General features: G+C 46.5%; 1 protein-coding gene across 5 annotated transcripts in view; it reads left to right on the plus strand.

The window, feature by feature from the left end:
- The window catches only part of RARS1 (arginyl-tRNA synthetase 1), a 736,258-nt gene that overhangs the window by 211,339 nt on the left and 500,648 nt on the right, over positions 1-24,271 (plus strand). For all 5 annotated transcript variants that reach the window (XM_075344555.1, XM_075344556.1, XM_075344557.1 and 2 more), the window contains one exon: positions 16,504-16,692. In XM_075344555.1, the coding sequence (XP_075200670.1) occupies positions 16,504-16,692 (189 nt within the window). The remainder of the gene's footprint in view (positions 1-16,503; positions 16,693-24,271) is intronic.

Raw genomic sequence — 24,271 nt, forward strand, 5'->3', positions numbered from 1 at the left:
TAGAAGACACACTAATTTCGGCTGTCAATCACTCTTTGTCGATTTCTGATAAGCCTCCGGACCCGACTTCTCAGTCGGCAATCAAGCGGGCCAAGAAGCCTCCTAAGTCCTTTGCCCAGGATCCGGTTTTTGATTAAATCATATCTAAACGGTGGGATCACCCTGATAGGTTTAATAAAAAACCCCTTCACTTCATTCGCTTATCCATTTCCATCTGAAATAGTTCAGACCTGGTCAGTTCCCCCCGTTGTGGATCCGCCAGTATCCAGGCTGGCTAAACACACGGTCATGTCTCTTTCAGACAACGCGTCTCTCAAGGACTCATCCGACCGCGCAATTGATGCTGCGGTCAAATCTATTTTCCAGGCTTCGGGCTCCTCTCTGCGCCCCCTGTTTGCCTTGACATGGGTCGCGAGAGCTATGGGTGTGTGGAGTATAAACCTGCGCAGGATGCTTCGCTCTTGTAATATTCCTCCGGAGGCTTTTGAGATCCTTAATTTGTTCTCTCTAGCCTCTAATTATTTTCTTCACGGCTCCCTAGATGCAGCTAGTTTGTCAGCCCTAACGGCAGCCAATGCTGTCTTTGCCCGCAGAGTCCTGTGGCTAAAGATATGGAACGCGGACAGTGCCTCCAGGAAATCCCTGTCCACACTCCCCTTCCATGGCCTTCGTCTGTTTGGAGAATCCCTGGACAAACTCATATCTGAGACGACGGGCGGTAAAAGTACCATTCTACCACAAAAGCGGCCTGTATCCAGGAATTTTAAAAAATCTTCTTGGCGCAGGCAGTCCTTTCAGCCCGCTCCCCAAAAACAATCAGCACAAGGATCGTCTCAACGCTCAGATCCATGATCCGGTCCCTCAAGGGGCTCTTCCTGGCGTTCCCACTCCAAACAACCTAAACCTAAGGGACCTCGCCCTGTACAGGCCCCCTCAGCATGACGCCGGGTATCCCTCAGATCCGACTCCTGTTGGAGGGCGGCTTTTGCTTTTTCAGGATATCTGGCTAGACCACACTCACGATGCTTGGGTTCGAGAAATCGTCACCTCAGGTTACAAGATCGATTTCTATTCAAATGATTTTTATTAGGTTTTGTAGTTAACAAATCTTGAAATCATGTGTTACAAAATTTAAGGACATATAGATAGTAATAACAAGGTTAAGAAAATGCACATATTTTGCCGCCCCCCCCCCCCCCAGTTTGTTAGTGTTGATACATCAAGCAGTATATTTTGTTGGTCAAATCAATTGCTTATGAATTAACTTTTTGCAAAACATAACTAAACAACAAATAAAATTAACAACTTCCTGACATGGATTCCGTAGACAGTCAAACAAATTTGCGAGATCAGAAACATATAATTTTAGTGAGTTTTAGATCAGGGAGGTATCAAAGACTAGAGATTCAAGCCTGGAATTATTAGTTAGCTTGTATTGCTCGAATATAGTTAGTGTTTTCTTAACGTCAGTTGGGCTATATAGTCTGTCGGTGATTGGGCTCTGGCCATGGGTCCCGTTTGGTGAGGTACTTTGAGTATTATTTTTTATGGCATAGTAGTACTCTAAAGTTTTATGTAGAGTTAGTTTCTCCTTAGCTTCTTGAATATTAGGAGCTTTCTCACTTTTCCATTTGGATGCAATGAGATTAGTGGACACTAGTAGAATATGTATTACTATGGGCCTAAAATGTTTAGGTATCGCTTCAACGTTTAAGAGAAGAACTAATTCTAGAGTTAGAGCTACACCTAGCTGTGTAATGGACCTTATAAGTGATTGAATGTCTCTCCAGAATTTCTTAATTTTTGGACACGACCAAAATATGTGAGTTATTTTGCCTGAATTTCCACAGTTTCTGTAGCATTTGTTTGAGGTATCTAGGTTAATTAAATGAAATTTATGGGGTGTGTAATACCAGCGGGTTATTATCTTTATAATTGGTTTCTATAAGAGCAACGCAAGGTATATTTTTGTAGACTGTGGCCAATGACTTTTGAAATCTTTCTTCAAATTGATTTTCTGGGATTTTTAACTCGATTTTCCACTTTTCCAAGTGTTTTAAGTTAAGGAGATTTGTGTCTTCGTTATAAATTTGGTAGATATATTTGGTTTTCCAAGTGTTTTGATTATTTAGATTCTTTAAGAGAGCTGTGATGTTACTTGGAAGGTGGAGGGTGGTGCTAGGTTTCAGGAATATTTTTTCTATTATCTTCCAAGTTTTCTTATTTGACTTTGTCAGTTTGAATTCTTTTGCTAAGTTTTGGTAGGGTTTCAGCTTATCGTTATCGAGTATGTCTGAGATTAAGCATATTCCCTTGGATTTCCAGTGGTTGAGCCTTAATCTTGGTGAGAATGCAGAAAGCGTTTCGATCTTCATCCAACCTATTGATTCGGTGCCGTGTATTTTTCTAGATTGGGCTCCAAATTTCCTCCATGTTATTATTGAGTTCCTGGTGATGACCTCCTTAGGTAGTCGCTTTTTTAGAGTCGCATAGGTAGGCCACCACCAGGTCTCCAACTTCTATATTTGGACAGTAAGAATCTTCAAGTCCCACCCATGCAGGTTTATCATCTCTGTTCCAATACTACTGGCTGCTTTTAATAGTCGTTGCTTGATAGTAGGCAATTATGTTTGGCATCCCCAACCCCCCATTGATTCTGTTTTTGTTTAGGGTAGATTGTGCTACTCGAGGTTTAGTTTTACCCCATACAAAAGATGTTAGTTGAGTTTGGAGTTTTTGTATAAGCTTCTTCTTGATTGGTAATGGGATAGTTCTGAATATATAAAGTAGCTTGGGAAGTTCCAGCATTTTGTATGTGTTTATTTTTCCTAACCAGGAAAGCTCTACTTTGGATAGATGTTGTAGATCTTTTTGGATGGTATTATAAATGTCAGTAATATTCTGGTTAGCACAGTCCTTTGTATTTTTTGTTAGTTTGATTGCTAAATAAGACATGCTGTCCACATTCCACTGAAATTTGATTTCCGATTGTAGGACTTTTAATAGATCCTGATCCAGATTGAGGTGCATAGCCTGGGTTTTATCCATATTGACCCTATATAATGAGACCCTTGAGAATTCTTTTAAAACTTCGAAGGTCTGTTTGACAGAGTTCAGTGGATCCGTTAGAGAGAGTAGGATTTCATCTGCGAAAAGTGACACTTTGAATTGTCTGTTATTAGCAGGGACGCCCCTAATCCGGCTGTCCATCCTGATCTTCTCCACCAAGGACTCAATGAAAAGATCGAACAATGACGGGGAAAGAGGACACCCCTGCCTTGTTCCATTTGAGAGGTTGATTTTACCCGAGAGGAGACCATTTGTTAAAATTCTTGCAGACAGGTTTGAGTAGAATGATTTTTATAAGGTCTAATACCCTCCCATTGAAGCCAATTTTTTTTAAAATTTGAAGTAGTTCCACTGAACCCGGTCAAATGCCTTCTCAGCATCAATTGTGATAAAGCCTGTGGGAGTCTTAGTTTCCCCTGAGTGAGTAGGTTTAGGATTCGTCTGGTAGCGTCTTCTGCTCCTCTGTTCGCAATGAACCCCACTTGATCTTTGTGTATAAGGTTCGGTACTATTTTTTTGTAGTCTGGTGGCTAGGGTTTTTGCCAATATTTTCAGGTCCGAATTTAGGAGCGAAATGGATCTATAGTTTCCAATGAAGTCTCTGTCTCCCTTTTCTTTATACAAAACTGATATAGTGGCTTCTTGCATCTCCTCAGGTAATTTTAAGCCTATTGATAGTTCAATGATGAGGGTGGTTAAATATAGGGTTAAGATTGTAGCAAACTTTTTGTAGTACTCATTGGGAATTCCATCTGGTCCTGGTGCTTTATTTTGTTTTAGAGAGTTTATTGTAGCCATTATGTCACTGTTTTTTTATGGGGTGTTTAGAAAATTTAAATCTTTGTTAGACAGAGAGGGTAACTGAATCGAGTCAAGGAATTGATTTATGTCTTCCTTAGTGGGTTTGTCTTCTAGTTTATTATTTTAAGTTATATAGGTTGTTAAAAAATTCCTCGAATTTTAGTGAAATGTCTTTTGGATTTTTGTAAATTTTGTTGTTCTATCTCTTATCTGTAAGATTTTGGTCTTAGATCTCAGAATTCTTGTTCTTCTGGCTAAAAAACCCGAAGGTTTATTCATGAGATGGTAAAAATTGGATTTTGAGGTCAGTATGAATCTTTCGTATTCGTTTGAGAGAATGGTTTTTAAATCTAGTCTGAGTTTTAAAATTTCTTTGTGTGTCATCTGATGGACTATTTACTTATGAATTTTCTAGTTCTCTAATTTTATTTATAATCTCTTCGGTTTTCTTTTGTTTAATTTTATTAATCTTAGCGTTAAGTTGGAACAGGGTTCCTCTGATGACTGCCTTATGGGCTTGCCACAGAGTTGTGATAGAGATCTTTTCCATGTCATTATATTTGAAATAATTTTTTAAATAATCTTGTATTTTTAGGCTATGGTCTGGGTGGGCGAATAGAAACGAGTTAGCGCTCCAAGTTTTATTTATGTGATGATTGGTGAGGATTTCAAATGTGATGGGAGAGTGGTCTGACCACACTCTAGGGTGAATGGTAATTTGTTTAATTTTCTGTAAGGTATTGATGTCAGAAAGGACTAGGTCAATTCTTGAAAAGGATCTGTGGGGGTTTGAATAATAAGTATATTCTACTGAGGTTGTATTTAGGAATCTAAAGATGTCGTATTGCTCCTCTCTGTTCATCCATGAATCAAGAGTAACATTGAGTGCCCTGCCTTTGTTGGAAGAGTCGAATTTAGGGTTAGGTATGGCATTAAAATCTCCGAAAAGTAAAAGAGATCCCCTTTGGTGTGATCTAATTAAAGATAGTACTCTATTTAGGAAGGTAATTTGTCCCTTGTTGGGAGCGTATATGTTGGCTTGTGTGTATGTAGTGTTATTTAGTTTGCAGATGACTATTAGATATCTACCTTCTGGGTCAATTATCGGTTTCAGTTCTTCAAATCTTATTGAGTCTCTTATAATGAGAGCCACACCTGATTTTTTTTCTTTTCATTTGAAGAGAGAAGGATTGTTGGAAACGATTTATGTTCAAATTTGGGTGTTTTTTCTAGGGCGAATTTTGTTTCCTGTAGTCCAATTATATCTGCTTTGAATTTTTGGATGTCCCTCCATATGAGAAACTTTTTTTGTGGCGAGTTTAACCCATTGACGTTGATAGTCAGGAATTTTGTGGTCATCTTGGTGGTTGATAGCTTTTTTTTTTTTTTTTTGGGCTTTTTCTCTTGGTGTTGTCTAGATATTTGATCTTCCTCCTGCTGGGGATACTTTTTCTCAGGTTATTGATCATGTCAGGTAAACTTGAGGTAACTATTTTAAACATAAACATGGGGAGAAGTTTCAAGGCAGATATATTGTGGGAGATATATTACAACAAATTTCTCCTTGTGGGCTAGTGTTTTCTGCCTATTAGGGTGGTCCCGATTCAGATAAGGGACTTGAGTGAGGGTGCACTGATAATTATCTAATGGGATCATCTTTTTTTCCTTCCCAGGTTGGGGAGATGCAATTTTCAAGTCTTAGAGAAATTTCAGCCCTTCTTCCGGCTCTTCGATTGACATGGTTTTTTGCTTAAATGTGAAGATCAGATTATTGGTTGGATGGCCCCAGCGGTAGAAGATGTCATTTTTCCTCAGAGCATCCGTGATAGGCTTATAGTCTCTTCTCCTTTTTAAAGTCTCCTTTGAAAGGTCGATAAATACTTTTAAGTTCTCGTGGGGGGGATGGTAAAGTTTTGATGTTTCGTAAGAAATCCATTAGTTTTTCTTTTGTTCTATAGAACGTAAATCTTGCAATGACGTCTCTGGGGATTTCTTCTGCTATGAATGTCGGTTTTGGGAGCCTGTGAACGCGTTCAAATGAATACTCCAATTCTGGGAGGGAGGGTAAAGCTTTTTTCACTATGTTCTTTACATATGTCATAAGGTTTGTGTTTTTGATCTTTTCTGGTATTCCTCTAAATTTTAAGTTACTTCTTCTGTCTCTATCTTCTCTATCTATCCATTTATTTCTTAGGAATTTTACCTCCTCTTTTAGCTTGTCTTGTTCTTTTTGTAAGTTCTTTGTGTCCTTTGAGAGTTCCTCCACATCTTTCAGTTTTCTCCGATCTTAAGGCTATCATTGCCATAGATGTTTTCAAGTCATCTAAGTCAGTTTTATGCGATTTGTTGTAAGCTCTGAAGAGGTTGTGGAAGAATTCCCGGTCAAGTGGCTGGCCCACATTGTAGTTCACCATGAATTCTTCGTCGTTTGAATCTCTTCTGGCTTCATTTTTGACTGGGCTTGAATTGGAAGAATTGCTCCTGTCTGAGTCTGTGTCATCAGGTAGATCTGTGACTTGGGCAGAGTTGTGTTTGTTTTCCATTTCTTTTCTTTTCTTTTCATGGTTAACCGTAACATCAAGTGATGGAGTGAGATCAGGTGCCCATAGGTCCCTATTGTTGTCTCCACTATTTTTCCTTGATGATTGAGTAGGACCTTGGGCTGTTGGGGGGGTTTGTTCCATGCACTCCTCATACATGGTTTCATTGTCTACTGTTTTTTTTACTATTATAATTATTTTTGTTTTTGGGTGGCATTGTGTAATAGGAGTTTTATAATGTGCTTTTATTCTACTTTTACAATGTAGTTTATTGTGCAGGTTAACTATTGTGGCTTTAAGGATTTTTCTCCTTCTCTTACCTTACAAGGTCGATTTCTATTCCCTGCCGGCCAACAGGTTTCTGCATTCTCGCCTTCCAAAGACCAAAATGCAAAGCCAGGCCTTATTTTAGGCCATAGCCTTGTTACAGAAAGCAAGCATTATCATTCCAGTGCCCCCGGAACAGCATTGCAAAGGTTTCTATTCAAACCTTTTTGTCGTTCCCAAAAAAGATGGCTCTGTCCGCCCTATCTTGGACCTCAAAAGGCTGAACAGATCCGTACGGATTCGGACCTTCCGAATGGAATCATTGAGAGCAGTACTAGCCGCCATGGAACCGGGAGAATTCCTAGCTTCCATAGACATTCAAGATGCTTATTTACACATTCCCATATGTGTATCTCATCAACGGTTCCTTCCTTCTGCCGTAGGACACCGTCATTTCCAATTTAGGGCCCTCCCCTTTGGACTGACAACTGCACCTCGGGTCTTCACAAAGGTCATGGCGGCCGTCATGTCCATTTTGCACCCCAGAGGCGTCCTGGTCGTTCCCTATTTGGACGACCTACTTGTCAAGGGGAGCTCTCCTCAAGTTTGCTCAGAAAGCGTGCAGATTTGCCTAGACACGCTGTCAAGTGGAGTGGCTTATCAACTTCAACAAGTCATCCCTCAATCCTCATCAGCGCATCACCTTTTTAGGTATGCTGATAGACACGGCTCAGTCCCGGGTTTTTCTTCCAGAAGACAAGAGGTCTTCCCTGATTCGGGCCGCCCAATCCCTCTGCTCCCGCCGGTACACATCCCTTCGGAATGGGATGAGAGTGTTAGGCAAGATGGTGGCAGTCATAGAGGCCGTGTCTTTTGCCCAATTCCATCTGCGCCCTCTACAACTGGATCTTCTATCCTCCTGGGACAAGAATCCAGCTTCTCTAGACCGGTCAGTCCGCCTATCTCGGACTGCGCTCCACTCCCTCGTCTGGTGGACTCAGGTCTCATCCCTATCTCAAGGGAAGTCCTTCCACCCTGTCCACTGGCAAGTAGTCACGCCAGATGCCAGCCTGATAGGCTGGGGGGCGGTGTTTCTCCGCCACACTGTTCATGGACGCTGGTCTCCTTCCTAGCGCTCCCTTCACATCAACGTTCTAGAGATCAGAGCCATATTTCTGGCCCTTCAGAACTTTCAGCCCTTGCTTTTGGGCCTCTCTGTTCGGATCCAGTCAGACAATGCCACGGCTGTGGCTTACATCAACCGTCAGGGAGTAACTCACAGCAGGGCAGCGATGGAAGAAGTATCCAGGATTCTTCTTTGGGCAGAGAGGCACATTCCCATTATTTCAGCTGTCCATGTTCCGGGGGTAGACAACTAGGCCGCAGACTTTCTCAGCAGGCAAGGTCTAGCGGCAGGGGAATGGTCCCTCCACGACGAAGTGTTCCATCAGATCGCTCTTCGTTGGGGACTCCCAGATGTGGACCTCATGGTGTCTCGGATGAACGCTAAAATACATCCCTTCATATCTCGGTCAAGAGACCCGCTAGCGCTCGGCTCCAACGCTCTAGTCTTTCCGTGGTCGCAGTTTCGCCTGCCCTACATCTTCCCTCCGTTTCTTCTCATTCCGAGAGTAATCAAGAAAATCAAAGCAGAGGGAATCCCGGTGATACTCATGGCCCCGGATTGGCCCAGGAGAGCCATGTGGCATAACTTGGGTTTACTTATGATTAAGGACTCTGTATGTTACTAAAAATGAAGTCCGAAACGCGTTAAGTTCCCATTTTGATTCCTTAAACACATTGGTCTTAACGTTTTTGTTATTTTTAATTATTCAAAATAAAGCTTTGATGTTTTTATCTAACAAGAAAAATCGTGCTGGATCCTTCATCTATATTTTTTCATTGGCCCAGGAGAGCCTGGTACCCAGAGCTTCTCCAACTCCTCGGCGACACTCCCTGGCGTCTCCCCAACCGCCCGGATCCTCTGTCACAAGGTCCAATATTCCACCAGAATACAGCACAGCTGCATTTGACGGCGTGGCGCTTGAATCCTTGATTCTAACCAAGTCAGGCCTTTCTTCTAAGGTAGTTCATACCATGCTTAATGCTCGGAAGCCCTCCTCCGCCAGTATCTATCACAGAACCTGGAAGACTTATCTTTCCTGATGTGACGGTCATAATCGGTCGCCCCTTACCTTTTCAATCCCTAATGTTCTTGCCTTTCTGCAAGACGGTTTGGACTCGGGACTAGCTCTCAGTACCCTTAAAGGACAAGTTTCTGCCTTGTCAATATTTTTCCAGAAGCAGCTGGCTTCTTGCCCTCAGGTCCGTACCTTTCTTCAAGTGGTAGCGCATTTGGTCCCTCCTTATTGCCACCCCTTAGATCCCTGGGATCTGAATCTGGTTCTCGGAGCTCTTCAGCTTCCTCCTTTAGAACCTTTAAGAGAAATCTCTCTTCAACGACTGTCTTGGAAGGTTGCCTTTTTAGTCGCCATTACCTCTATCAGGCGAGTGTCCGAACTGGCGGCTCTGTCCTGTCGCTCACCTTACCTGATATTCCATCATGATAAGGTGGTCCTTCGGCCTTCCCCCGCCTTTCTTCCGAAGGAAGGTCGTATCTTCTTTCCACTTAAACGAGGACATTGTGTTGCCGTCTTTCTGCCCAGTCCCGGTCAACTCCTTTGAAAAAGTCCTTCACACTCTAGATCTCGTCAGGGCTCTGCGGATCTGCATCTCCAGAACAGCGCAGTTGCGCAAGTCCGATGCCCTCCTCGTCCTCTCAGAAGGGCACAAAAAGGGCAACTAGGCTTCTAAATCCACGATTTCTCGATGGATCAGGACTGCCATCTGTGAGGCATACAAAGCACAAGGTTTTGTTCCCCCTCAATCTGTGTGGGCCCACTCTACGCGAGCAGTGGGTGCTTCCTGGGCTATTCGCCATCAGGCTTCGGCAGCCCAACTTTGCAAGGCCGCTACCTGGTCCAGTGCGCACACGTTAACAAAATTCTACAGAGTACATACGCATGCCTCCGCGGATGCTGCTCTTGGAAGACAAGTCCTTCAGGCGGCAGTGGCCCATTTATAAGTGGCCAATCCTCGTTTTTTTTTTTTTACAGTGTTTTGATATGTGTTCCCTGCAGTTGCAGTTGTTAGTCAGCTCTTAGTCTGACGTTATACACTGTTAATAGTTCAGTTCCCACCCAGGGACACTGTCTGTGTCCCCCAATGAAAAGGCGAGAAAGGAAATGACATTTTTGTGTACTCACCGTAAAATGTCTTCCTTGGAGCCTTTCATTGGGGGACACAGCTCCCACCCTTGTGGTTTTCGTTGTCCTTCTCCTACTGCTTTACACCAAACTGAGCTAGTTTCCTGCCTAGCTGGGGTATATGCTGTGGGGGGAGGAGCTAACACTTTTTCAAATCTAGTGTCACGCCTCTCCTGGAGACATCATAATACCCACTGTCTGTGTCCCCCAATGAAAGGCTCCAAGGTAGACCTTTTATGGTGAGTACACAATGTCATTTTTTTAAAAACATTTGTTTATTCCAAATCACTAAAAAACATCAAAAAAATCAAGGAAAAACATCACTTGAAAAACACAGACACAGAGGGGATTTCTGCCCAAAGAATTATTGGTGAAAAAAGCAAAAGGATATTATACTCAATTCATAAAGTCCTAAGAGTTTATTCAATTAGAGCATCACCTCTGCCATTTCACCAATATTAAAAAATACATCACTAATAAATAGATGACCCGACCACCTAGCAGGTGAGTAATATAAAAGATGTTTTCTATGTTCTACAGCAGGGGTGGGGAACCTGCAGCCCACCATGACCTTTTATGTGGCCCCCGGGCAGATTCCCGGGGGAGGCAGTGCTCGTGCTGTCACCGCGGTCTTGCTGCCGCCGGCCCTTTAAATCCACACATTGCTGTTTGTGCTGCAATGTGTTCTCCCATCGGCCAGTGCCAATTGTGGGCGGGTCCACAGCAGCCTCACAGCTTCCAGCCTTGTGTGTCCGCCCCCTGCCCTCCGGATATCAGTGCCTGCCTTCTCCTTCTGATGCAGTGTGTCCGGCTCCTGCACTCCGGTGATGTGAGTCCAGCGCCGACCCTCTGCTGCTATGTGCCCTGCCCAATGCTTTGTGCCTCCCCACACCAGTTCTGTAAACCTTCTCCCCCAGAGTTGCATGAAACTCTCAGCGCAGTGTGCCCCCCAATGTCCTGTGTGCACCCCTCCCCCAGTCCTGTGTGCAGCCCCCCAATGTCCTGTGTGCAGCCCATCACCCAGTAGTCCTGTTTGCACCCCCCCAATCCTGTGTGCACCCCTCCCCCAGTCCTGTGTGCAGCCCCCCAATGTCCTGTGTGCAACCCCACACAATCCTATGTGCAGCCCATCACCCAGTCCTGTGTGCACCCCATCACCCAGTCCTGTGTGCACCCCATCACCCAGTCCTGTGTGCACCCCATCACCCAGTCCTGTGTGCACCCCATCACCCAGTCCTGTGTGCACCCCATCACCCAGTCCTGTGTGCACCCCATCACCCAGTCCTGTGTGCACCCCATCACCCAGTCCTGTGTGCACCCCATCACCCAGTCCTGTGTGCACCCCATCACCCAGTCCTGTGTGCACCCCATCACCCAGTCCTGTGTGCACCCCATCACCCAGTCCTGTGTGCACCCCATCACCCAGTCCTGTGTGCACCCCATCACCCAGTCCTGTGTGCACCCCATCACCCAGTCCTGTGTGCACCCCATCACCCAGTCCTGTGTGCACCCCCCAGTCCTGTGTGCACCCCCCAGTCCTGTGTGCACCCCCCAGTCCTATGTGCACCCCTCCAGTCCTGTGTGCACCCCTCCAGTCCTGTGTGCACCCCTCCAGTCCTGTGTGCACCCCTCCAGTCCTGTGTGCACCCCTCCAGTCCTGTGTGCACCCCTCCAGTCCTGTGTGCACCCCTCCAGTCCTGTGTGCACCCCTCCAGTCCTGTGTGCACCCCTCCAGTCCTGTGTGCACCCCTCCAGTCCTGTGTGCACCCCTCCAGTCCTGTGTGCACCCCTCCAGTCCTGTGTGCACCCCCCAGTCCTGTGTGCACCCCCCAGTCCTGTGTGCACCCCCCAGTCCTGTGTGCACCCCCCAGTCCTGTGTGCACCCCCCAGTCCTGTGTGCACCCCCCAGTCCTGTGTGCACCCCCCAGTCCTGTGTGCACCCCCCAGTCCTGTGTGCACCCCCCAGTCCTGTGTGCACCCCCCCCCAGTCCTGTGTTCAGCCCCCCCCCAGTCCTGTGTTCAGCCCCCCCCCAGTCCTGTGTTCAGCCCCCCCCCAGTCCTGTGTTCAGCCCCCCCCCAGTCCTGTGTTCAGCCCCCCAGTCCTGTGTTCAGCCCCCCCAGTCCTGTGTTCAGCCCCCCCAGTCCTGTGTTCAGCCCCCCAGTCCTGTGTTCAGCCCCCCCAGTCCTGTGTTCAGCCCCCCCCAGTCCTGTGTTCAGCCCCCCCCAGTCCTGTGTTCAGCCCCCCCCCAGTCCTGTGTTCAGCCCCCCCCCAGTCCTGTGTTCAGCCCCCCCCAGTCCTGTGTTCAGCCCCCCCCCAGTCCTGTGTTCAGCCCCCCCCCAGTCCTGTGTTCAGCCCCCCCAGTCCTGTGTTCAGCCCCCCCCAGTCCTGTGTTCAGCCCCCCCCAGTCCTGTGTTCAGCCCCCCCCAGTCCTGTGTTCAGCCCCCCCCAGTCCTGTGTTCAGCCCCCCCCAGTCCTGTGTTCAGCCCCCCCCCCCAGTCCTGTGTTCAGCCCCCCCCCCAGTCCTGTGTTCAGCCCCCCCCCCAGTCCTGTGTTCAGCCCCCCCCAGTCCTGTGTTCAGCCCCCCCCAGTCCTGTGTTCAGCCCCCCCCCAGTCCTGTGTTCAGCCCCCCCCAGTCCTGTGTTCAGCCCCCCCCCAGTCCTGTGTTCAGCCCCCCCCCAGTCCTGTGTTCAGCCCCCCCCAGTCCTGTGTTCAGCCCCCCCCCAGTCCTGTGTTCAGCCCCCCCAGTCCTGTGTGCACCCCCCCAGTCCTGTGTGCAGCCCCCCCAGTCCTGTGTGCAGCCCCCCCCCCCAGTCCTGTGTGCAGCCCCCCCAGTCCTGTGTGCAGCCTCCCCCCCAGTGATGTCTGTGCCTCCCCCCCCAGTGATGTCTGTGCCTCCCCCCCAGTGATGTCTGTGCCTCCCCCCCAGTGATGTCTGTGCCTCCCCCCCAGTGATGTCTGTGCCTCCCCCCCAGTGATGTCTGTGCCTCCCCCCCAGTGATGTCTGTGCCTCCCCCCCAGTGATGTCTGTTCCTCCCCCCCAGTGATGTCTGTGCCTCCCCCCCAGTGAGGTCTGTGCCTCCCCCCCAGTGAGGTCTGTGCCTTCCCCCCAGTGAGGTCTGTGCCTCCCCCCCAGTGAGGTCTGTGCCTCCCCCCCAGTGAGGTCTGTGCCTCCCCCCCAGTGAGGTCTGTGCCTCCCCCCCAGTGAGGTCTGTGCCTCCCCCCCAGTGAGGTCTGTGCCTCCCCCCCAGTGAGGTCTGTGCCTCCCCCCCCAGTGAGGTCTGTGCCTCCCCCCAGTGATGTCTGTGCCTCCCCCCAGTGATGTCTGTGCCTCCCCCCAGTGATGTCTGTGCCTCCCCCCAGTGATGTCTGTGCCTCCCCCCAGTGATGTCTGTGCCTCCCCCCAGTGATGTCTGTGCCTCCCCCCAGTGATGTCTGTGCCTCTCCACAGTGAGGTCTGTGCCTCCCCACAGTGAGGTCTGTGCCTCCCCCCCAGTGAGGTCTGTGCCTCCCCCCCAGTGAGGTCTGTGCCTCCCCCCCAGTGAGGTCTGTGCCTCCCCCCCAGTGATGTCTGTGCCTCCCCCCCCAGTGATGTCTGTGCCTCCCCCCCAGTGTTGTCTGTGCCTCCCCCCCAGTGATGTCTGTGCCTCCCCCCCAGTGATGTCTGTGCCTCCCCCCCAGTGATGTCTGTGCCTCCCCCCCAGTGATGTCTGTGCCTCCCCCCCAGTGATGTCTGTGCCTCCCCCCCAGTGATGTCTGTGCCTCCCCCCCAGTGATGTCTGTGCCTCCCCCCCAGTGATGTCTGTGCCTCCCCCCCAGTGATGTCTGTGCCTCCCCCCCAGTGATGTCTGTGCCTCCCCCCCAGTGATGTCTGTGCCTCCCCCCCAGTGATGTCTGTGCCTCCCCCCCAGTGATGTCTGTGCCTCCCCCCCAGTGATGTCTGTGCCTCCCCCCCAGTGATGTCTGTGCCTCCCCCCCAGTGATGTCTGTGCCTCCCCCCCAGTGATGTCTGTGCCTCCCCCCCAGTGATGTCTGTGCCTCCCCCCCAGTGATGTCTGTGCCTCCCCCCCAGTGATGTCTGTGCCTCCCCCCCAGTGATGTCTGTGCCTCCCCCCCAGTGATGTCTGTGCCTCCCCACAGTGATGTCTGTGCCTCCCCACAGTGATGTCTGTGCCTCCCCACAGTGATGTCTGTGCCTCCCCACAGTGATGTCTGTGCCTCCCCACAGTGATGTCTGTGCCTCCCCACAGTGATGTCTGTGCCTCCCCACAGTGATGTCTGTGCCTCCCCACAGTGATGTCTGTGCCCCCAGCCCCTCCAGTGATGTCTGTGCCCCCAGCCCCGCGTGTGGTGTTTGTGCCCCCAGCCCCATGCCCCCAGTTAATTAATTGCTTCACCCAATATAGCAGGGTCATTTAAACATTGATAATTTTGTGCGGCCCCCGAAGGTTGGTAGAAATTTCCAAATGACCCCCGACAGAAAAAAGGTTCCCCACCCCTGTTCTACAGAGTGGCCTGGGCACTTAAACAGTGCCTTGCGAAAGTATTCGGCGCCATTTAATTTTTCAACCCTTTCCCAAATTTCAGGCTTCAAACATAAAGATAAAAAAATTAAACTTTATGATGAAGAAACAACAAGTGAGACACAATTGTGAAGTTAAACAAAATGTATTGCTTATTTCAAACTTTTATAAAAAATAAACTGAAAATTGGGGCGTACAATATTATTCGGCCCCTTTAAGTTAATTCTTTGTAGCGCCACCTTTTGCTGCGATTACAGCTGCAAGTCGCTTGGGGTATGTGTATCAGTTTTGCACATCGAGAGATTGAAATTCTTGCCCATTCTTCCATTGTAAATAGCTCGAGCAGAGTGAGGTTGGATGGAGAGCATTTGAACAGCAGTTTTCAACTCTTTCCACAGATTCTCAATTGGATTTAGGTCTAGACTTTGACTTGGCCATTCTAACACCTGGATACGTTTATCTGTGAACCATTCCATTGTAGATTTTGCTTTGTTTGAAATCATTGTCTTGTTGGAAGACAAATCTCCGTCCCAGTGTCAGGTCTTTTGCAGACTCCAACAGGTTGTCTTCAAGAATGGTCTTGTATTTGGCTCCATCCATCTTCCCATCAATTTTAACCATCTTCCCTGTCTCTGCTAAAGAAAATCAGGCCCAAACCATGATGCTGCCACCACTGTTTGACAGTGGGGATGGTGTGTTCAGGGTGAGGAGCTGTTGCTTTTACGCCAAACATATCGTTTGGCATTGTGCCCAAAAAGTTTGATTTTGGTTTCATCAGACCAGAGCACTTTCTTCCACATGTTTGGTGTGTCTCCCAGGTATCTTGTGGCAAACTTTAAACAACACTTTTTATGGATATCTTTGAGAAATGGCTTTCTTCTAGCCACTCTTCCATAATGTCCAGATTTGTGCAGTGTACGACTGATTGTTGTCCTATGGACAGACTCTCCCACCTCACCTGTAGATCTCTGCAGGTCATCCAGAGTGATCATGGGCCTCTTGGCTGCATCTCTGATCAGTCTTCTCCTTGTTTGACATGAAATTTTTGAGGAACAGCCGGGTCTTGGTAGATTTGCAGTGGTATGATACTCCTTCCATTTCAATATAATCGCTTGCACAGTGCTTCTTGGGATGTTTAAAGTTTTGGAAATCTTTTTGTAACCAAATCTGGCTTTAAACTTCTCCACAACAGTATCATGGACCTGCCTGTTGTGTTCCTTGGTTTTCATGATGCTCTCTGTGCTTTAAACAGAACACTGAGACTATCACAGAGCAGGTGCAATTATTCAGAGACTAGATTACACACAGGTGGATTATATTTATCATTATCAGTCATTTAGGACAACATTGGATCATTCAGAGATCCTCATTGAACTTCTGGAGTGAGTTTGCTGCACTGAAAATAAAGCGGCCGAATAATATTGCACGCCCCACTTTTCAGTTATTTATTTTGTTTAAAATAAGCAATAAATTTCATTTAACTTCACGATTGTGTCCCACCTGTTGTTGATTCTTCACCATAAAATGTAATTTTTTTTATCTTTGTTTGAAGCCCGAAATGTGGAAAAAGGTTGAAAAATTCAAGGGGGGTAAATACTTTCACAAGGCACTGTATACAGCATTCTAGAATGCTGGATATAAGAGCTTACTGGTGGAGCCCGCAGCTTATAGGGGATAAATCTGATGGCAGGTTCCTTTAAAGTAAGACCAAGGCAGCCATTTCACCATGACCTAATTGGATCTATCATGTCCATTGCAGAAACAAATTACTTGGTGGAAATAGTCTGTTCATTGCTAGGCAGCTAATGTCAGAAAGTGCCACAGAGATCTATTCTTTGTGACTTTGCTTAGTATTTAACCATTGTGTATTGAGATGCTCCTGGCTACACAGGACGCCAGGCACCCTGTTAGAAGCTTTGGTATATTACACTTGCTTTATATGTAGATTCCAGGTTGTGTGCCAATATTTACGGAATATCTTAATACCTTGTTATTTGAGACATTACTGTCTGTTTTACATTTTTTGTATTTTCCGACAGAGTCTTCAGGAAGAAAAAAACAGATCGGTAAAAAGCATGATTAATATCAATGTCCAGCTTCAGGAGATATTTGGCAGGGCCATTAGAGCATCATATCCTGAATTGATAAATGCACCATTGGCAGTTACTCCAAGTCAGCAGCCTAAGTTTGGTGACTACCAGTGCAATAGCGCAATGGCAATGACCCAGGTAAACTTCTACTTGCATGAATCTGTATCTGACTTCTATTTTGTTTCATTTGTATAGTAAAGAGAGGAAAAAAAACCTGCTCAATTAAAATTTTACAAATGTTTAAATTACACAAGTTGCACAACTAACAAAAGTTAATGATATCTTGAGGAATCTTGAGGCAGGGGTCATGCTACATTTTTTTTACAAGAGGGTAAAAATACTCTTCTCAGCATTTTTGAGGAGAATTTTTAGCCAAGGGGTAGCATGTAATTTGCAGTAACCCAGATATTTAATACATAAACATACCTCGCGACATTGAAAGTAGAAAAAAAAATTATTTTGACCAGTTCAAAGCTGGGCCATTTGCGCCCTTTACTGATCAGGCATATTTTCGGGTTTTTTCGTGCATGGGGCTAAAGACCTATAATTTAATTTTTTTTTCTCGTTTGAAAATTATAGTAATTTTTACGTCTTTTTTGTGATACATTTTATGTCACTGTTTTTTCTTTCTTTTACGAACACAAATTTCCTTGTATGAGCCTGAATTCTGTGCATAAGAGGAGAGCTCTGCAATCCCACTACAAGGGAAATAGGTAAACACGAAAAAATGTTAATAGTTAAATGCCCTCCTCCCCAAAGATCATAAAAGAAAATGTGTAAAATACATTAAAAATAACAGCTAAAATACTGTATGTATAAATGAAAATAAATGCCACTGTTAATTCAAATTGCTTTTACCAGCCCTGGCCTTGTATACACTACTCACAAAATGTTAGGGATATTTGGCTTTCACGTGAAATTTCAGGATGCTCCTAAAATGCACAACACCATTATTTATGATACCCTTTTCTGATAAGTTTATCTTAAAATCTATTTTGTATATTGCCCCCATCATTTTATTTGTATACACTATTCACAAAAAGTTAAGGATATTTGGCTTTCAGGTTAAATTTGAGGATGATCCTAAAATGTACTCTAAATATTTCAGGTGAACGTAATGTGAGCTTCTGTAAACTTTTGAATGCACATGACCTACTGTTCAATTTTTCAGTACTTTTTGCACAACTTGCTGTTTCCTAACACATAGTTCAAAATTCACAAGAGGTGTTTGATTCATGAATCACCCGATGAATTCCGGAGTTCAAATAGAATTGGTATTTAAACTGTCCTCCTCATCATGCTGTTCACATTTTAACATCATGAGAACAAGATGACACCTAAGAATTGATCAACAGTACCTCTGCATTGCGTGGATTCAAGCAGAATGTTTTGGGACAGAAGTTGCCACTGAGCTTGGAGCTTGGACCTGTCCTCAACAGGTTGCAACAGAGATATAGTAAGACTAAAAGTCACAGAAAGGCGTACATGTGGACGTCCTTTGGGCACATCCCATACTGATGACTGCTTCATTGTGAATAATGCCCTTCGAAACCCCATGATGAGTATGAATGCCACACAACACCACACTCATTTAATGGAGGTGGGAGGCACCCAAGTATGACATCAGACTATTCAAAACTGTTTATATCAGCATTGTCTGCATGCTAGATGACCTACAAGGGAACCTTACCACACCATCAGGCACAGGCGTCATCGCCTTCCTGGACGAGGGACTAGTGGGCCTCAGTGTTGTTCACTGATAAAACAAAAATGATGGCCGCTGTCGATGTTGGGAGACCTCAAGGATTGCGCTATTCATCAGCCACTGTTGTCACCAGTCAAGCCTTTGGTTGTCGTGGTGTTGCAGTATGGGCACGTGTGTCTAGTTAATACAGAACTGCCCTGCATTTTGTGAATGGTACAGTGCAAGCCCCTACTACTTGAATAACATAATTAATCCGGTCGCTGTGTTCTGAATGAACAACAAAAGGTCTAATTTCCAGGTTGTTGCCTCATGACAACAACTCTGGAGGTTGCACCTCATATCCTCTTTAGGGACCGGAAACACAAGAGGTTAAAAGCCCCTTCCACCTCCACCCTCTCAGTATTTTTCATGTCTCTCTATAGGACAGACGCAGGAGGCATAGTCGTATGCTAGCACAGAAGACTCATCGGAGACTGACTCAGGAGGATCGGGGGGTGGTTCACCTCTCTCCTTCCTCCTTTCAAGCGGTCCGAGGCTGACGCCTCTCTCAGGGAGGTCCCTCAGCCTGCGCCAGTAGAGCGGAAGTGGCTCCTGGTGCCAGCTGTTCCCTTGTGCGTATGGGGCTCTCTGTGTCCTGCTACAAGCTGCAGCTGCGATTCCGGACATGTGCAGCATGTGCGCTCCACACTGGAATGCTCTTCCAGGTCAGGAGCTGGAGCATGCGCCGGGTACAGCAGCGTGTTTTCTGGGATGGAACGCATAGAAGCAGGAAGATCGGGGGGTGTCCCTGAAGAGTGAGATATGAGATGGTGAGTGAGTGGTGAGATATAAAGCCTGGGGGCAGGGGAGGCAGACTGGAGAAAAATTGATAGGACAGGTGCATATTTTCCTATTACCGCGAATATCCAGTGTGATGGATCTTATGGAGGAGCCTGCCCATTTAGACTGATCCCTCGTTCAACCTCAGGTTAAAGTAAGTGTCATTCAGGTTCCCTCACCCAGTCTGTGACCCAAGTTTATAAAGCTTAAAAATCCCTTATGTTCTAGGCCAGGGGTTCTTCAGCAGGGTTTGTTATGGCTGCTAGGAACCAATCAAGTAGGAAGGCAATGAGCAAGTCCAGAAGATGTGCCGTCTGTGACGCCAAGTTGCCTGATGCATACCAGAAAAAGCTTTGCTGCTATTACATCTTGCGGATTGTCAACAAGGAACAACCATTGTTTCTGGCTGACATGAGATTCATGATCAGAGAAAAGGTGCAGGCGTCCATAGCAACTATAGCTGTACAGCAGACAACCCAACCTGAGCCCCACTGTAAGAGACCGAGATGGGAGATCAAGCAATCCCTTGGTTGAGGAGGATTCGTCCCCAGATACGGATTCTAAGTCTGAGGAAGCAGAGTCGGGTATCCCTCCGGAGTAAGGCAAGAAATATTTGTTCTGAGAAGACACGGACGAGCTGCTGCAAGCCGTTAGTAACGCCATGAAGGTCCGAGAAGACCCGTACGAGCAAAGATGAAATGTTTGGTGGACTGAGAGCTCAGCGGAATCTAGTGTTCCCAGTAAACCATCATGTAATGGTTATGATCCTGGAAGAATGTGGAGATGCAGAAAGGAGACTGGCAATTCCAAGGGAATTCCGCAGACATCTCATTTGAACTGGAAGAAGTGCCGAAAATCGACGTACCTATAGCCAAGGTTGTTGGAAAAACCTTGATTCCCTTTGAGGATCCCTCAGGACTGAAGTATGCTATGGATAGAAAACTGATGGACTTCTCAAAAATATTCAACAAAAAGCCACAAGACATACTGTATTTTTCGGACCATAAGACGCACTTTTTTCCCCCCAAATGTTGGGGGAAAGTGGGGGGTGCGTCTTATGGTCTGAATATAGGGCTGTGGCCGGGAATGTGGGTGCTGCGGTGGAGCGGGCCATCGGGACACGAGCAGGCTGCAGGAGCGCCTGCCGTGACCACGTGGACCCGGTCATTACATATGCACGCCCATCCTCCCGCCCATCATCTCTCAGCGAAACCGGCGCAGACAGGTGGGCGGGGTGATGGGCGGGGGGGGTGCGCGCATAATTAACAGCCGGACGTGATCACCCCTGGCAACTACAGCCTGGAGTGATCATGTGCGGCTGTATTCACTGCCCTCCGTGCATCATTATCAGCGCGGGGTGCAGTGAATCAGTACACTCACCCGTCCCCGTGTGTGGAGCCGTCCCCCTGCAGCATCGCGCGATGTCTTCCTGTCTGTGCCGGTCAGCTGATCTGGACACTAGCGGCGCGCACAGCGATGACGTAATCGTTGTGCGCGCCGCTAGTGTCCACCAGCTCAGCTGACCGGGCTCAGACAGGAAGACATCGCGCGATGCTGCAGACAACGGTGACTGCTCCACACACGGGGACGGCTCCACACAGCGGCGCTGCAGCTGAGACAGAGATCGGTGCTTCAGGGAGTGAGGAAAGGTGAGTATAAACGTTTATTTTTTTTTTTCTGTGCCACAGGCCATATACCAGGATGGGGGTATTTCATGAGCAGGATGGATGAGGGTATATCATGAGCAGGATGGATGGCGGTATATCATGAGCAGGATGGATGGGGGTATATTATGAGCAGGATGGATGGGGGGTATATTATGAGCAGGATGGAAGGGGGGTATATCATGAGCAGGATGGATGGGGGTATATTATGAGCAGGATGGATGGGGGTATATCATGTGCAGGATGGATGGGGGTATATCATGAGCAGGATGGATGGGGGTATATAATGAGCAGGATGGATGGGGGTATATCATGAGCAGGATGGATGGCGGTATATCATGAGCAGGATGGATGCGGGTATATCATGAGCAGGATGGATGGGGGTATATTATGAGCAGGATGGATGGGGGGTATATTATGAGCAGGATGGATGGGGGGTATATTATGAGCAGGATGGATGGGGGTATATTATGAGCAGGATGGATGGGGGTATATTATGAGCAGGATGGATGGGGGTATATTATGAGCAAGATGGATGGGGGTATATTATGAGCAGGATGGATGGGGGGGTATATTATGAGCAGGATGGATGGGGGGTATATTATGAGCAGGATGGATTGGGGGTATATTATGAGCAGGATGGATGGGGGGTATATTATGAGCAGGATGGATGGGGGGGGTATATTATGAGCAGGATGGATGGGGGTTATATTATGAGCAGGATGGGGGTATATGAGCAGGATCATATACAAGGCAGGAGGATCCTTACCAGAATGGGGTACCTTAGTAGAGAATTTGGGGGCATTACCCCCATAACATTGTCAGCAGCAGATCCTCGCCCCATAACAGTGTGTCATGACCACATTTTTTGGTTAAAATTTTATTTTCCTCCTCTAAAATCAGGGTGCGTCTTATGGTCAGGTGCGTCTTATAGTCCGAAAAATACGGTACCTACAGCCCATAAAAAGTAAAAGTGCACATAAAAAAAAACAAAAACAAATTGTGTGTGTATATGTATGTATGTGCTTTTAAGATATTTTTTTTTTTTCTAGGTAGTGATGAATTCAATAAAATTTGTTTGGGGAAAAAAATATATATATTAATAATAATAATATTATTATTATTATTTATTATATTTATTTATTTATTTTTTTTTTTCTTTTTTCAAACAAATTTTATTGAATTCATCACTACCTAGAAAAGAAAAAAATCTTAAAAGCACAGAAAGAAGCCACCAGAGAGGGACACAGACAAATGCCAAGTTATAAGTTGCTCACAGATTATTAAATCCTAGGTATGTCATGCTGCTTTTTGATGAATATGGATAAACTAAGTGTGTGCTTAATTCTTGGACTACAAGGTGATTAACAGGACTTCTCAAAAAGCCTGGTAGGCCTCAGCTGCTGTTATTCGGGCCAACATAGCTACTACTAGCTGTAGCCAGGGCCATGTTCCTATGGATAGAGGAAATGAAAAGGCATATTAAGAGCAAGACTCCAAGAGAAACAATCCATGTCCATACTAAGGATGGCGACGATATTCATGGCCGATGCATCTACAGAATTGGTTAGAGTCGCAGCCAGGAACAACGTGCCTTCAAACTCTGCTTATCTGGCAGACTGGTTGAAAGCCTGGTCCGGGGACAACTTGTCCAAACATGAGCTATGTTCCATACCGTTTTTAGGTTTGAGAGTTTTCAGTCCCTTACTAAATGGCAGTTTAGAGAAAATGGCTGACAAAAAGAGAGTATTACCTGAAGATAGAACCCAGAGGTCCCACCCAGTTGAAAACAAGATTATAGAGGGAAAGGAAGGTCAGGGAGGTGGTCTGGACAGAAGGGTGAAAGTGCCAGGAAGCCCTTTTTCAATTCCAGACAAGGCCCACACAAGTCCTGATGCCAAGGAAGTATGCAGGAATCTCTGCCACTTCATCAAAAATTGGCAGGGGGTCTCGGCAAAAAATTGGGTGCTAGCAACAATAGAGGAGGATTATATGATAGAATTCTTCCATCCACCTCCTGAGTGGTTTCTCTCAAGACCTCAATCCCCTTCTTCCCTCTCCTGATTATGGAGCAATGTAGGTAACTGGGTGGGGTCAGGTTCAATAGTCCCAATCCTGACAGCCAATGAGTTCCAGGGTCACTACGCCACCCTTTTCTCAATAAATAAAACCCTCTGGGGAATACCGCACAATCATGAATATAAAACCCCTAAACTAGTGCATGAAATACAGGAAATTCCGCATAGAATTCATAAGTTCCACGACCCCCTTGATAAACAAGGCGTTTATGTGCACCATAGACCTAAAGGATATATATATTACCGCCTGGCCATTTAACAGTCCCAACAGAGGTTTCTATGGTTTGCATTAGAAAAAGGGGTGCAAATATATTTCAATTACGGTGCATCACGTTCGGGCTATTGTCAACACCTCAGATGTTCACAAAGGTGGTAGCAGAGGTTGTAGGATACGTCACGTGGAGAAAAATAACTATAGTTCCATATTAAGACTACCGTATATACTGGCGTATAAGACGACTTTTTACCCCCTTAAAATAATGGCTACAGTGGGGGGTCGTCTTATACGCCGGATATACACCTGCTGGGTGCTGTAGTGCGCCGCTCCACTCCGTTCCACGCTTGGATTCTGCCTCCATAGCGACGAGGGAGGAACTTCCTGTCACCGCTGCTGAATGGCAGAGCGCTGGCCAATCAGAGGCAAGCAGCTCTGCCTTGACGTCAGCGCTCTAGCAGGGAAGTTCCTGCCTCGTCGTTATGGAAACGCGATACACAGCCCGGCCCCGTACTGGTATATCATACAGCATATACAGCGGATATATAGCGGATATATAGCAGGGGGCCGCACTGTGTGAGGAGGTGTTTTTTTTTTCACTGTCCAGTATAACCAATAGGATTAGTGCAGTAACGCCAGATTCCCCTCGCATCCATGCAGGGACATTAATGAAGAGCTTACATGCTGGCCCCTGCACTAATCCTATTGGTTATACTGGACAGTAAAAAAAACACCTCCTCACACAGTGCGGCCCCCTGCTCTTAGCATACTGAAGCATACTGAACGGGGGTAGTCTTATACAGTGAGTATATCCCAAATTCTATATTTTTAGGGCAGAAGTTGGGGGTCGTCTTATACGCCCAGTCGTCTTATACGCCGGCATATACGGTACTTCCTCCTCATAGTGGATTTGGAAGAACAATTGTCTCGTCACCTGAGTATCACCCTGTCATTTTTATGCGCCTTGGGATGGATCATCAACGAGGCGAAGTCAGACCTCCATCCAGAAAAAAGCAAAATTTTCCTTGAATTCCAGAAGAACATGCTCCTTCCTAATGGAAGAAAAGATGTATGTATTAAGGAAAAATTCCTCGCTTCCTCACAAAAACGAAGGTGTACCATCAGAGAAGCAATGAGTATTCTGGAATTAATGACGTCTTGCATACCCTGCTTTAGTTGGAGTCAGTTGCATTCCCGACCTTGCAGTCACTGATTCTGACACACTCAAGAGAAGGTC

The sequence above is a fragment of the Anomaloglossus baeobatrachus genome, chromosome 4 (assembly GCF_048569485.1).
Source record: "Anomaloglossus baeobatrachus isolate aAnoBae1 chromosome 4, aAnoBae1.hap1, whole genome shotgun sequence".
Lineage (NCBI taxonomy): Eukaryota > Metazoa > Chordata > Amphibia > Anura > Aromobatidae > Anomaloglossus > Anomaloglossus baeobatrachus.